General features: G+C 33.0%; 1 protein-coding gene across 2 annotated transcripts in view; it reads left to right on the top strand.

Annotated features, from left to right (window-relative positions):
• The window catches only part of NELL2 (neural EGFL like 2), a 120,616-nt gene that overhangs the window by 31,832 nt on the left and 72,104 nt on the right, over positions 1 to 16,680 (top strand). For both annotated transcript variants that reach the window (XM_088141756.1, XM_088141755.1), the window contains exons 6-9: positions 2,482 to 2,554; positions 2,810 to 2,892; positions 4,584 to 4,712; positions 6,402 to 6,504. In XM_088141756.1, the coding sequence (XP_087997882.1) occupies positions 2,482 to 2,554; positions 2,810 to 2,892; positions 4,584 to 4,712; positions 6,402 to 6,504 (388 nt within the window). The remainder of the gene's footprint in view (positions 1 to 2,481; positions 2,555 to 2,809; positions 2,893 to 4,583; positions 4,713 to 6,401; positions 6,505 to 16,680) is intronic.

The following is a 16,680-nucleotide window of genomic DNA, read 5'->3' as shown; positions in this document are numbered from 1 at the left end:
TATTAATCTAAATTTAAAAATTTAAAAACTTTAATAAAAGTATAGATTTATATAATTGTTGCCCAATGCCGGGCCACATTGATGGCAAAAATATTTCCGGCCAGCAAGTCATTCTGCGTGCATGTCAGTCCCAAAGGACACTGTAAAAGATGGATAATATCCTCCTATGCCAAATCTGGCTGTTGAATACCCATAGTTGGTATTTTCCAAGGCTATAAACAGGAAAAAGAAGAAGATTCCATTACTGTAGAGTGAATTTCCTCTAAAATTAAATAATTGTATTAATTGGTCTTAAATTATTAAGACTTTGTTAATATAATTTAATTAAGATTAAATTATTTCTGACTTTGTTAATATAAAGATTACCTAGTTGATTTTTTCTTTTATCAACTGAGGATGGGTGTATTTTACATATGAGAGAGTTTGACTTTAATACATGAAAGTGACATATTTTTAAAAAAATATAGAGGACTTTGAATCATTTGATTGCACCTTTTACAGTCCCTTCAACATTTATATTTTGTACCTGGTAAGACCCAGTTGTTATGTCTGGAGGACACGGATGACATGCTAAGAGGGTTTTGCTTACAGCAGGTTCAGATGAACTTGTATCAATAATCAACATTCTTAGAAGGGTTTTCTTAGTTTAAGACTAGCATCAAACCTTCAGGTCAATTGTTATAGGTAAGATTAAGGTATTCTGAGCTAAAGCCAAATCAGCAGGACCCTATTGATGGAAGCTGAATTCAGATCATACTATGACAGAGGAAGAAAGATAAAAAGTTGCCTGTAGTGGATAGCTTCACTTGACTAGTTGGCAGTTATCTTGTTAAAGTACAGGTAGTCCCCGGGTTAAGAACGCCCGGTTTATGGATGACCCATAGAACAAATTTTGTAGCAAAATTTGATTTAAATACACAATGATTTGAGTCAAATATACAATGGTTTGAGTTCATTACACTACTTATACAGTACAGTATATATAGTACAGTATATACAGTATTAGACAATACAATAAATACAATATACAGAATTATACAATACAATAATACTGTTCCAGCTTACATACTACAAATTTGACTTAAGGACAGACCTTGGGAATGGAACTTGTCCTTAACCTGGGGACTACCTCTAGTTGCACAGCTTATATGTTTTTATATTTCAAATTTGGTCACCGCCCATCTCACAATATGTTCTTAGACCTTCCTTTGCTTCTGAAAAAACCCCCCAGATTCTGGGCTTTTCTGGACTGCCAGATTGCTCCATCATCAGTATGGGCCAGCAGTGGTTTTGGATAACAAGAACCCTGACTCACTACTGATTCACTGTCTGCAGGCTTTCCTTTCCCACTTTCAAAGTGGTGTTTTTCTGCCCTTGTAATTTCAACCATTGCTGTCCAAATGGTCTACTAATGTGTCTTCCTTCTTGGCCAAACACTGCATGCTGATTGGCTATATTTCACAGAGGTGCAACACACCCCTCAGCTAAATCAATGATTACTGTGGTCTCTAGTATCTGGTACAAAATAATGTGTTTCTTTAATAATTGTATGCTATATATTGCTTCATGTATTTTTATGGATGAAATATCCCTTTGAAATCCATGCTAGATTCTGGAAAAATAACTTAATAAATACAGTTGTCTGGGTATATATGCCAATGGTTGTATATTCCAATTTACCATTAAAATCAGGTAACTTGTGATCCTATAGATGTTGTCTAATCACCATTCCTACTGTCTCTCGTCATGCCATATTGGCTAGATTTAAGTGTTGAAATTCAGTGAAAAATGGAGTTGTTGTTTTTTAAATGAAGCCTAACTTTCAGAATTCACTGTCCCCCCCACCCCACCCCCACCCCCCCAGTCCTACAAATTTTCTTCTCACATGTGTAGAAATAATCCCAGACTAGGAACGACCTGTTGGTTGCACTTGTTTCTGCACAATTATTCTTAACAGATTTATGAAGCATAATTGCTGGAGATCTTCATGATTTGGAATACAGTCCACCATGCATTCTCCTGTCTAAACCCTTCTTAAATAAATTAACTTGTTGCAATTCACCATTGTAGCTGTGGCTTATATTCTCATATTTTATTTTAATGAGTATCTCAAAACTCAGTTAAACTGCAAATTATGTTCAAATTGCTTTTAAAGGTCACTTGAAACCTTTCCTTTGGCAACTAAATAAAAGTGATAGTGAATTCACAGCAAGCAGTCTCTTCCTCATTAATTACACCTTGACATTTAATTTTAAATCTTGGAAAACGGTTGAATGCATAGATGTATCGGTATGTACATGCATAGCTATCCCCTTCTAATGCTACAGTAAATAATATAGAGATAATAATTTCATAGAAACTGTTTTTTATACAGGAGGGTGCAGGAAAATATACCTATTCTATGACAAACAGTTTTATATAGAAATATTTTGGAATATTATATTGCCAGGAAATAAACTTTCTCGTATCATTTTGCTACAGGGCATAATGCAAGATGTGCAATTACTTATCATGCCTCAAGGATTTATCTCTCAGTGCCCAGACCTTAATCGCAGTAAGTCTGCTAGTTTTTATGCCATTACATCCAATGTGATGGATCTTGTTTAATTTTTTATATCCTGAGATTTTTCTTAAAATGTATTGCTCTTCAACAAAAGGTTGATAGATTGAAAGAACAATCTTATGAATGTCTATAGAGATGCTATTTGTATTAAGTTCAGTAAGCTTTACCCTTTGGTAAATATATATAACATTGCAATTTTGGCTTAAATGAAGTGCAATGGGATCAATGTAATGTTTGTAATTTCAGCATGCCCAACGTGTAATGACTTCCATGGTCTTGTGCAGAAAATAATGGAGTTGCAGGATATTTTAGCCAAAACGTCTGCAAAGGTAATAAGCTCCTCAGAAGCTCCTCAGTGAACTGAATAACACTAACTTATTTCATTTGGACAAGAACAAAAATGGATTGCAGTGTAATTTTTACTGCAAATCTAAGGTTATTGCAAATCTAAGTAAAGCTGCTTTACCTACAAGTACTTAGTACTTCTTAGTACATTAAGTAAAGCTTCTTTACTTAGAAGCAAATTCCACTGAATTTAAAGGGATCACTTCCAAAATGTTAAATAAATATTTTTGCTCTAGGAATGTAACCAATGATTGATAGATAGATAGATAGATAGATAGATAGATAGATAGATAGATAGATAATATAATATAATATTATTTATTTATATATATATATATATATATATATATATATATATATATATAAAATAGGTGCTTATTGTCGCATTTTTTCATTTGGAATTTCAGGTGATTTACTTCAGGTGTAACATTGTTGCTGTTAGTTTAAATTGATGAAAGAAATTACATTTTCAATATCAAATGTTCTGGAAGATTATCTTAATTTGTAATATAATTGATTCAACAAATGAATATATGATTTGTTTTTAGCATTATTAAATGAAGAATTCACATACACATATATGCTCAAGCTATTCCTAATAGCTTGGTCTTCTAGGTTTAATAGTATATGATTAGGTGATTATATTTTTAAAGTTACAATTGTTATTATATATATTAACTACCTGGAATGACAGTTACATAGCATAAATTATATACCAGAAATTTGGTAAGTGCATGAAGTTTAATTGTGGATAAAATTGCTATTAAAAGGAAAAATAAGTAAATAAAGAGAACAAGTTAATAAAAGTTTTTTCTGTAAACTATATTAATTAGTTGGAGGTCTATTATATTATATAATTTAAAGAATATTCTAATTTAAATTAGAATATTCTTTCTTTCTTGTTTATATTATATAAACAAGAAAGAAAGAATATTCTAATTTAATTAACACAATGTTATTTTCAAAATATACAGAAAATATTGTATGAAATATGGGAACCATCTGGTACATATGAAAAGTAATAAAATAGATTGGTACACAATTGTACAATTTGCTATTTGATTCTTAAAATATTAACATAAGGTATAGAACAATTTCATTTCCTCCTAACAGTTAATCAGACATGCTACAAAATTTCAAGTATTGAATGTAGAGTTATTTGCAAGGTACTTGTCATAACAAATGATGTAGCATATTCAAATTAGTGGCCATAGGAAGCTATAGTATTCTTATCACCACCTCCAGCCACTGTTTAGTTCAAATTCTTCTGAAAACATATAGATAAAAAATCTGTATTTATCCCAAATCCATTTTTCAGTATAACTCACTGATTTTTAAAGGCTTGTCCCAAGTAAACATGAATACAACTGAAGATAAAATTGCTCACGAAGGGATAACTAAAGACTGAAGCAAAGATGACACTACAATCTGTTATGCAGTATGGATGATGTGTGGAACTAATAACCAGGCTACTTTCCCCATTCATTGCATAGAAGAACACAGTTCTCTTTAACTGCTTTAATTTCTAGTTTCATACTAGGATCTAAATTCCTGTTTTCACCTTTAGCAATATCCTTCTGCTAATTAAGATGTATTTCATAGTATAGTAGGCTTAATTTGTGGTGGCAAATCTTTCTATGGTTAACAAATCCCTTTCTGTGAAACATGTACGTAGCTGTCCCGAGCTGAGCAGAAGATGAATAAGTTGGATCAGTGCTATTGTGAAAGAACCTGCACCATGAAGGGCATCAGCTACAGAGAATTTGAATCTTGGACAGATGGCTGTAAGAACTGCACCTGCATGGTATGACTCTTCATTAAAAAAGCATTCAAGTACCTAATTGTGCAGAATGTTTATGCATTTTGATGAAAAAACATTCTCGCACCAAATCACTTAAAAGCAAAAGTGGCTTTTAATCATATAGGACATAAAACATTTGCAGAGTACGTATTAAATCACTTTAGTAGGCCAAGCTATGGTATAAAATCATCTGCTTGCTGTCTTGTTTTCTAGAACAAGATAAATTTGTATAAGAAGGAATGTATTTACATTGTAATTTCAGTTCTATTTTCTCTTTTCAAAGGGTCCCTCATATTTTTAGGTGAATATTTATGATGAAGTAGAGCTATTATATTCAATGTTAGAAGAACATTCTAATGCTGGGAGATACTGGGATGAACCAACATATTGCCCGTCCAGCCTGTTCTCTCTCTGGCTGATGTTTGAGTGTTTGTTTATAGCATTTATATGGCTTCCCAACTCAGAGTGTGACTGTGGGTAGCACAGAAAGAACCAATAACAAAAATAAGACAAAATAACAATACTAGGTAAAAACAGCTGCAACTATTAATAAGCAAACAGGGATTCAAATTTATTAAATGTCACCGGAAAGGAACTCTAATCATTCTAAATTAAGCACCTAAGGAAAGAGCCAGGTCTTCACTGTTACAATGAATAACAGAATCTTGGGTCAGAATATATCAGAATATGGCTGAAGGTTGGAGAAGGTGGAGTGCTGAGTGAAAGGTACTTTAATACTTTAATAAAGCAAAGAGAAAACTGTAACAAACTCAATTCATTTTAGTGCAACTTGTATAAGAAAATAGGTGGTGGCTTTAGGATCAGTTGGCAATACATACTATATTTTATGCTGTAGGAAAAGTAGCTGTATATATGTGTCTTTGATGTAAAACAAATATGTTGACCACAATTTAATGCTTCATGAGATTCTCTTCCATGATTGGGATTTGTCTACTTTGTGTTAATAAAGCAGTCTCAGTATTGTAAAGAATGCCAATTGTTCATGTAGAACATGCCAAATTTAGTGGATGACAATCTTTGATTTTACCAGGACTATGCAATTATTATTAACCATGTAAGAAAAGTGTACTACAAATAAATATGCACAATGATGCACATTTTATTTTATATTGCACATTTTTATGTTTTATATCTTATGCACATTTTACTTTATGTTGGTGAGAGTGGCTACTGTCGTCTACATCCTCTTCTACTAGTTGTGTCTAAGAGATTTTTGTTTTAGAGCTGTGTTTTATCTTCTCCAATTATTAGATGATTTCTTATCTAACTGGATGCTCACAAGAACTTTGTAGCTGCACATTTACTCCCTGGCAGTTTACAAACAGGATAGAGAGAGATAAAGACAGATATATAGAGAAAGATAAGATAGATTTAATAACTGATCTGTGGAAATCACCTGAAAATCTTTATTCAGTATGGTTTTTCATACATCAATAGTCTTCCAAGTTACAGTATTTGTAGCATCTTGACTACAAATGATAGGATTTGGAACATCTTTAGAAATAATTGAAATGGTTTATCAGAAATCTAGGTCACCTTAGAATGTGTTTTTCCTTCATAATTATTTTTATATAAGATAAGGATATGTTTCAAAGGATTCATGTCTTCAACTACCCAATTCATTAGACCACATTCTTGCAATTATTTTTAAAATAAGCTTTTGTTTTTTAGAATGGTACTATCCAATGTGAAGCATTGATTTGCCCACTTTCTGATTGCCCTCATAATTCTGCACCTGCATATGTTGATGGCAAGTGCTGCAAGGAATGTCAACGTAAGTCTTGAGATTTTTTTATATATAGTGTTTATTGTTCCATATTCTGGTATGCATAACGCTTCATTCCTATGCATTTGTCTCCGGTTTTCACTTTTCACCACTGAACCAGAGTGTAATTTTATTGTTAATGAGATTGATACCAAGTGTTCACAGTGCACATTTATAGATGTACATTAAGTGAAAATATGGGCAGTTCAGCCAAGCTTAAAGCCAAATGGCATATTTGTCATCTGTCGTTTCCAATAAGCTTCTGGTTGTGATTGTTTAGTATGTGAATTGATCTATTGAATATTGAATATTAAAGGAAGTTGTCTGGAAGAAATCTGATATCATAAAATTTAGATATCTGCCAGTTTCCACTCCTTGCAGTTGGCAAAGGTAGCTTTGTGTAGTTTTTTTAGTCTTTAATATCAAACACAATTTGCTAGTCTTTAAGGCACCATAACATTCTTTCTTGTAGTTATATTATCTCTGTGTGCATATGTGAGTTTAGAATGCTTTAGGAATGGGATAATAATATTAGTTATTATTGAAGAAAATGTTGTCCAAGTTACTCTGCCTAATAGTTTTATTTAAAATCATTCTACACTTTTTAAAAAACAAATAATTTCAAATTTATGGGGTATAAAAATACAGAAGTCTTCAATCCTACTTCTATCAAATTTAATTATATGTGTAGATGTGTATAGTTTGTGCTGTTATTAGAATTAAACTGACATTTTTTCAATGTTGTTTCTACTTAATTTCAGCAATGTGAATTACTTTCATGGTAATATTTAAATATCAATATTTTTTATTACATGTTATCAAGGGTAAAATGGTTTATATAATAAGTATTTATTTGTCATTAAATTTCTCAGAATGTTACATTTTGAATGAACATTACTTCTTCCTTCTTCTCCCCTTTCTTTCTTTATGAATACACATTATCACACATATACACAAATCTATTATTTTATTTTTACTTTACTTCTTGAATAAATCAGGGCAATTTCTAATTACTTTTTACTAAGTAATTACTAATTACTTAGGCATCAATCTTTTTCTAGATAAAATGAATTCTATATTTGATTGGAATCTGCAAAATCAACAGAAATCATACTATTACACAAAATGCTATAGTTCTTAAAACTATTAAATCTTACAATATACAGGCTCACCTCTATTTTTTCTAAACTTACAGTATATCATAGAGCCACTTGTATGTAGTAGTTAAGGCACCAAGCTAGAAACTAGGACATGGTGAGTTCTAGTCCTTAGGTATGAAAGCCGTCTGGGTAACTTTGGGCCAGACACTCTCTCTCAGCCCTTAGAAGGAGGCAATGGCGAAGTACTTCTGAAATCTTGCCAAGAAAACTGCAGGGACTTGTCCAGGCAGTCAGCAGGAGTCAACACTGTTTAAAGGCACAATTTTATATATATATATATATATATATATTTATATATATATATATATATATATTTATATATATATATAATTGCTATGTATCAAATTAAATCTTTATAATAATTACATGTTCTAAGTTGTTTTACATATTCAATAGCAATTCTGCACACTTGCACATATAAACACGAACATGATAACCAAATCAAATCAGTTTATTACAGCCCTAAAGCCAGATACAATAAAATATCTAATAGTAGAACTATTTACATACATACATTCATACATATAACAGAAAAACAATAAGTATAATAGGATTTAAAGAATAATTAAGAACAGATATAATAAAATGAAACAGAATAAAAATAGTATTATAAGAAGTTCCTAATTTAATTAATGGTAAAGCGTATCGTACAGATGGTAGCACAAAGCTAGGAGACTTGGGAAGATATTTCTGACTCCTGAAAGAAGTAACGTTAAGTAGAAATCACACTCCCTACCTGGAAATTTCTTCAAGATTGGATAAATGAAGATCTTTCTAGAGTCCTTATATAGGGAGCAGCATAGGAACACAATATTCCACAAGAAACCATTATGTCTCTGAGAAAACCGTAATAGAGTCTCATAACAGAAGCTAATGAGGTGAAATAGTCCACTCAAGGAAATGCCCATCTAAATTAGAGTGTAAGAACCAATTAGCTACATGGGTGGCAAATCCTTTGAAAAGTATGAAAAAACTAAGTTTTCTGTGATTGAAAGAAATAAAGTATTTTATTCGTGACTGACTTCTAACTGTGTAAAACTTGGCCGTTCATTTAGGTGTGCTGGATACATTTAGCAGACACCTGACACATGGTTATTAAAGTGTTTCTGATACCAACTTGTGCCTGCAATTTTCCCTTGCGCAAAGATTTGTGCATTGTACCATTGGTTCAGAAATATCAGGTGCTAATTACATATAACTGTACCAGTTGTTTGGTAAAAAGTACAAAGATAGCGATGAAACTGACAAGTCTTTTCATCTGGGATGTACCTTCACTGTAAAGTTAAAATTGACAAGGGATTTGAAAATTTCAATCTTCTTGTCAGATTAAATAAAAACAGCAACTAAACTATGGATGCTGTGAAGTGAATATGGCTGAAACACCAACTTCTAAAAAATAAAATGGATATAATTTTTACATTTATTCAGCTGTTGACTCATTTGAAACCAGAGTCTTTGGATTTAAGTTGATTTAGCTCCATTATTCTTAATGAGGTCCTCCAGTTGTGTTCTTCCCTCTGTGGATGAAGCTGCAATTCTAAACACTTTTATTTGGGAATAATTTTTATTGACAAAATGACATGGTACCAGCTCAATTATTTTGAAAACATGATTTGAAAGGGATTCATCACTTTTAGAATTTCTGAACTGAAAGTATGGTTTATACTTTGGTACAAAAATTAGTGCATGACAAGAAAAGTCAGTTATGTTTCCAGTTATGTAAAAAATCAGAATACTGCAAGTTTGACTAACAAGAAGTAGGATCTAGATACTAGCCAGTTTGGTATAGTGGTTCTGGATTAGATATCAGGAGACATGAGTTCTGTTCGTCCTTTAAGCATGGAAATCAGCTTGGTGACTTTGGGCCAGTCAATCTTGCTCAGCCTGACCACCTCAGAGAGTGGTTGTTGTGGAAAAAATAGGAAGAGGAAGCATTATGTATGTTATCCTAAGTTATGCAAATAAAAGCAAGATATAAATTCAATTCAAATGTAGGTAACCGAAGCTGGCACTTTGTTTGATCTTGTCTGTACAGTTCCAAGTATTATGTGCCTTCCAAGAGGCAGATTAATACTCAGTGTGTAAAATTATGTATTAAATTGTCAACATTATTTCACAAGAAATGTACAATTAATCAGTATAATCAAACTCTATCTTTAGCCACTCTATCAAGTCTTGCGTGTTTATGTGTTATTGTATTGCAAAGTATTATTGAAATGACGCTTTCAGTTAGGCCTTAAGTGATAGGATATAGTTGCATGTTCAAGTAAGAAGAGAAATATAAAAGAAGGAAGATGCTGTATAAAGACAAAACATCCATCTAGTGCAGTATTCAGTGCATTCTTGTGGTCAACAAGATGCAAATAGCCGCCTAGAGTCACTTATATAGTGAGATGGGCAACATATAAAATTGATAAATAAATAAATAAATAAATAAATGGAAGGCCTACAAATAAAATATGAGAGAAATAGCCAGCAACTATTATCGAGAGGCATAATCTTCCACTACTGGAATGTGTTCGTGTATGTGTTTTTAGGTCTGTGTGTCTGTTGTCAGGTGGGAAATAGATTATACTTCCAGGAAGGCTGTCTCAGTGATCTTGGTGACCAAAATTGCAGTGGTAAAAGAGTCACAGGAGTGTATCAAGTGTCACTTGCCTTTCAATCTGCTTTCATCTCATCTGTCCCACAAACATAAGAAGCTTCTTATCCCTGAAACATATATTATCAGTACCGATATTCTGGTCATTCTGAACACCAGATGCTATTTGAATAATAAAAGAAAGCTTTATGTTTTGAGTAGAGACAAGTGATCGGCCCACAAGCACAAACTGAGCTCTTAAACTCTCAAATAACTCTTAAACTCTCAAATAAACTCATCAATCTCCCCTCAAAATGCATTCCTAAAAGCCAAAATATTTTCCCAGGTTCCCTCGCTCCTTATCTGTCAACTCTGTTTTTTGCTCTTTTAAAATATAAAATATTATATTTTCATCTTTAACTCACTCAGCTGATCTAATTATTTTCAATCTTCAATTTGAGACCTTCAGACTTTTCTTAATTTTTTTTAATGCAAACATAAGCCAGTCTACTTTCTCAACTCCAACTATAAGGCTATAGTTTAAGCTGCATACTTTAAAATACTGTAAATAGATGTATTCGCATGCTCTGCTGTGCTCCAAATTGTAAACAGCAGAAATGTTGAATGGATTGCTGCAAAGGTACATAAGGATGAAACCAGTGAATAACAATATTTACCTCACCTTAAGTATAGTATCCTATTTTGGTCCCCAACATCATCAACAGCAGCAGTAATCATCATCACTGTCATCGTCGTCATCATCATCATCATCATCATCATCATCATCATCATCATCATCTAATGAGAGTCAAGATTAGCAATACACTTTTTAGGCAAGGAAATGTAGCAGTTTCTGGAGACAAGCAACCTGAGCCAACTGAAAGGTAAACAAAATTGGCTGAAAAAGTCATAAAAATGTTATCAGAAGTGACAGCATGCATGAGACTACCTGGCTTAAGATAAATACATAGGAGAGTCTTATCTGACATTCCAAAGCACTGGAAACCATTTCAACATTAATGCTTAGTGAAACAAACCAGCTAATGTATGCCTGCTTATGTTGTCACTAAAAAACTTAGACATGAAATTGAAGTACAAAAGCAAATTTAAAAAGATAAACCTAAATGGAAAATTTGCTTAGAACTGAAAGTGGAAAAAATGTGGGTATATCTGAGCAATTTGGACAACTAGGAAAAATGAAAAAATGAAATTGGACCTGGAACCAAACCCATAGCTGAAGATCAGGACGAACTGAAGAGAAAGTTGAGGCATTTTTAGAAAAAAATCAAGTGCTCTGTTACTTGCATAAGCCAATGAAAACAAAATTTGCAATTTAGAACAAAACAGTTCTACAAGAATTTTTTGCTCTAAGTACCATCAAAGTGAAAAAATGTTTTGAAATATGACAATGAAGAAATTTTGCATTTCTGGAGAGAACTGTGGGATTGCCCCATAGAACATAACAATAAGCACAAAGAGGATTTACACTGCAGAAAATGAATCAAAAGAAAAAAATATATAATCCAACATTTGTTCAGAAGCAATCAAAGAAAATCAAAAAGTAGAGTGGACTTTGAACTGGTGACTTGCATACATTTTGGCTTAAATATCTAACTAGGCTAAATGCGTGATCAGTTTAATGTTGCACTAAAGAAAAGAGTGGATGAGAACTAGAAAACCCTTCTTTAATAAAGAAAGACAAAGACAAAGAAAACTACAGACCAGTAACTTGTTTGTCTATCATGTTCAAAATGTTTATTGGAATAATAGTGAATTCAGTGTTATGTAAGTTCAGTCTTATTACTCTTATTCTTACTTTATTTCATTATAACTTTTCAGACTGTATCAGGGAAAATGTTTTCACACTGATTAGGAAAGGTTGTGTGAGCAACATTACAGGGATTGTATTTTATAATTGGATGCCATACAGTATCATTTTTTTTAGAAGTAGTATATATGGATTGACCTCAGGATGTCCATTCTGGATGGAATTCTCAGTGACAGCCCCCTCCTCTCTGAGTTGAGGTTCCCAGTCTTTTATCCTTTAAGAAGCCATTGAAAAAATTCTTTATCCACAGGGGTTTTGGGGAGAGACTTTAAAAGACAGCCACAATTCTTTTTAAAGATTCTGAGATTTATTGTTTTTAATGTTTTGGATTTATGGATGTTTTTAATGCACTGCTGTAAAGCACCTCACATCATTCAAGTAGGCACCATACAAATAATTGCAATCAATCAATCAGTCAATCAATCAATCAATCAATCAAATCCTTTCCTCTATTGCTTCCTCCCCACCATCACAGTCTTCACCAGTCCCCAAAATTCTATTCATGATTCTGCCATCTTCTGTTCCTGTCTGCACCATTTCCCACCATTTTCTGCTGTTTCCCCATGGTTCAAATGCACATCTTAAATTCTTATTTCCCTTGCTACCATTTTCTATTCTACTTTTAGTGCTTTCTTCCCTTTATGTTATCTGATCACAACATAACATGTTATCTGTTGAAATATTGTTTCTCCATTGTTCCCTTCACTTCTCATCATATTTTAGAACCTTCCATTGTTGTTCTCTATTTTCTGAATGCCTATATTTCTTCTCTGCCACAGTCTCTTTGGCTCCCTCCCCCCCCCACTACAGGTCATTTGAAGTCTCCACCCCATCTTGTTATTTCAACATATTAGCATAAGGAGCAAAGCATAACTATTGTGATGTAGGGTAGGATGAGTCAGAATAATTACCATAAAGTCAGAGTTTGTAGTTGAATGGGAATGCCCATGCCCCAATCCTAATAGACCACATTTACTCTCACTTGAGAGATTTGAAGTATATAGAAATAAAATAGAGCTCCTCTGAGGCTGCTTTAAGACATTCTGTCTGGCGCTACATATTCAGTCTTAAACTTTGATTAAAAAAAAACATAATTGCAAATGTTAAACAAATGCATTTATATAATCAACAAAGCTTCCCCAAAATTCCTCCTACTATAGTAATTGTGCAGGCAGAAATTCAAAAGGTTCACAGTTCCTTCTTGAAGATATACCTGATGAATTTTAATTGACGTATATTGACAAATTTTCTGGTATTCTGTCTATTAGGTAGAAATATGTTTGCATAATTTCATCAAGGGTGTATTACATGGCAGAAAATTATCCATATGTTGCAGCAAGTTGTAAAATATGGTACCTAGGCTGCTAATCAGTGCAAGGAACATGGATCATATGATACCTGAAATGGAAGAATGGAAATGGCTTTCAGTTGTTTACTAGGAATAGCTTAAGTATTGATATTGACCTTTAAAACTAAACAGCTAAAGGCTTGACTATTTAAAGGACTGCCTCTACTGTTATGAACCTGATCATTTGTTAAGATTTGAGGGAAAGCTCCTTTTGAAGATTCTGTCACCATCAGAGGCTTCACTTTCTGGCTAGATGGCCAGAAACCTGGGTATTGATCCCAGGTCATGGAATGCACTCCTCAGGAATTGCCTTTGGACCCCATGCAATAAATGTTAGGGAACACATAGTTCTGCCAGGCCTATACTACATGAATTTAGCTCTTATTTTACTACTTTAATTGACTTTTTAAACTTTTTATATTCCGTTGAAGTAAACATGTGAAATAAAATAAAGAATCAAGTGATTGTGGAAGCTGTAACAGTGTCTGCTTGGACATATCTGTCCCTAATCCAAGTTCTCTTTTTTCCTGAAAGACCAACACAAACTATGTGCATGGGGATCCTGATTTGTAAATGTAGTTATAGCATAACTAAATAAAATCTTTACTGCTTCTGTGGGACAGGTTATAAGAGCTATTCCAGTTTCATATCTTTTGAAACACGAGTGGCATTTGGAAGGCCCTTACATCTCCATCTGAAACTGAAGGTTTATTATTATTATTGTTATTGTTATTGTTATTGTAATTATTATCTTAGGAAATTCAATTCTTTCTGAATATAGAAAGAAAAGTATGAGTACATCAAAATAGTATAAAATTAAGTTATTTCTCTTCATAAAAGTTACCTTTTTTTAAAACTAAGCATTTTATATAACATAGGGATGTGCTCTAGAAAAACTATTTAAGGGATTTAAGTCATATTTATTACATGAATTATATTTATTTATATATTCGTATATAAATACAAATAACATCCTTCAAACATGAGATTTCTAATAATTGGTATGACAGTAATTACTTCTTTAGATTGAATTCTGTAGTATTGTGTATTACTGCACAGTGAATAGTCATTCTGAAAATTACAAATAAGGATAGTCTAATCAAGGAAAATAAAAATTTGGTTCAACAAAAATACAATATATATTTTGAATAGTTCATATTAAATCTTATTATTTAAGATTTAAGGAATTAGTCTTAGGGTTCTGGGTAACATAAAGGTGGAAATGGGTATGTTTGGTTTAGCGCACTCTTTTCAGAACTGTTTAAGCATTTTTGCACCAAAATTCAGCCATTTTGCCTCTGAATTTTTGAACTGCAATGTAAGGATTATTTTACTATCAGAAACAGGACTGAAGCTAATTTGTAGAGCACATTCTTTACATACAGTAGATGCTAGGTTTAATTTCTAGGTCTTAAATGTCTAGGAAGGATAGTCCCTGAAACTCTAGAGAATTGGAAGTAATCATTGTACAGCGTGATTGTACACATTTTTGGCTCCTAGTGTCTTTCTTAATAATGCAGCTTTCTCAGTTTGCAAGCCACCAACCAGCGGAACAGCTCAGACTAGATTTAATGACTTTTGGAGGTAAAGAAGCTTAAATATATTCCACTTTAACTACTTTGCAGAAGTTGCTGTTTTGTTAGTGAAGATCTTGCATGTGTGTTTATGCCGTTGAGAAGTGAGAGTTATGTAGGGTGTTTAGGTGTCAAATTTCTGCTTCATTCAGTTTTACTATCCACTAAATCCCCAGGGGAAGAGTCTTCAACAGCTTGCCTTTAGCAAAAACCTGCTGGGAGATTTTGGAAATGAAATTTCTGGAAGCAGCCCCGCAGCTAGTAGCTGTCACTCACAGTTTAATTCTCACAACACTAGTGCATCTGGTGGTGGTGTCACAGAAATGCATTAGGGTTGAGCCAAAGCAGTGCTTTGGAGCTTCGTGTTGCTAAGGTCACTTCTACTAAAATACAAGTAAATTAATTATACTTGACTGGCAGAGTAGCTAAACGTGGTCAGTTGAATATTGCCTTGAAACGGGAACAGGTTGCTGTAGTATCCATCCTTTGTCCTATTACGTATCATACATAGATCATATAGTCAAACATCTACAATATGAATATGTGAGAGCTTTATCTGGATTGTGTATGTTTGAAATATCAAGCGGCTGGAATGTGTACAGACACATTTCAGTTCACCCAATCTAATGGAGTAAACTTCCATTAGTAGAAAACATTTTAAAACCCTTGGAAGAAAGAACTCAAATTATAGTGAACAGCAGCCACTGCAATAAGAAATAAATAGTACTGCTTCAGTGTGGCATAGTATTTATTGTATTAAAGTAGTTTAATACTGTAGCATATTAGAGCTTTCAGCAAATACACATTTGACAACTTATTATTAGCAGAATTGCAATCTTTTATAGATTTCACTAGATTAATTGGCTATAAACATACATTGATTTATTAAAATATGTCTCGGATGAATTCCCGGATTTGTACCAAAGATATGATGACTATAATTTGTAAGTCAGATATATAAAATATAAACAGAATATATTGACTTGGACCCTGATATCTGTGATTGTGTACTCTACCAACAGAATCCTCTAGCTCAGAGAAAGAGGGGAAAACGGTTGGTTGGTTGGTTGGTTGGTTTATTTATTTATTTATACCATTTCTCCTTTCCTTCACACTGGTTATGCTCTCAGGCATATACTATGAAAGATGGAAAATGTCAAGGACAGTGTCTTTGTGTATGACACAGCTACAAGAGAAAATAATTATAAATATATACATCGAGGTCTTGTTTCTAATCAGAAGTGACCATGAGTTATTCAAATAAGCTAAAATCAAAAGTTCCAAATAATGATAGCATTAAATTCAGTTAAAATCACATGCAAGTTTTACGCTGAAAGTCAGTGTAAATTATACTAAATGATCTGTCCCCAGTGCAGCCCTTCAGGTCTTTCAATGATGCACCCATTTCTATTGTAATTGAGTCCATTGATGTTGCTGCTGGTTACTTTTTCATCTCTTTCCTTCGACCTTTCCCACCATCATAGACTTCTCAAGAAAGCTAGGTTTTTGCATGTCCAAAACATGATAATTTCAACCTAGTCATTTGTGCCTTGAGTGAGAACTCTGGATTCATTTGTTCAATGATCCATTTGTTTATTCTCAGGAATCTTCTCCAACACCAAAGTTCAAAAGCATCAATACTCTTTCTATCCTGCTTCTTTCAAGTCAGTTGTATAGTTCCACTGGGAAAACCA

The sequence above is a fragment of the Python bivittatus genome, unplaced genomic scaffold, assembly GCF_059951505.1.
Source record: "Python bivittatus isolate LINGU-HERP-01145 unplaced genomic scaffold, Pbiv_v1 ctg000330_np1212, whole genome shotgun sequence".
NCBI lineage: Eukaryota > Metazoa > Chordata > Lepidosauria > Squamata > Pythonidae > Python > Python bivittatus.
This window is presented reverse-complemented; position numbering and strand designations above follow the sequence as displayed.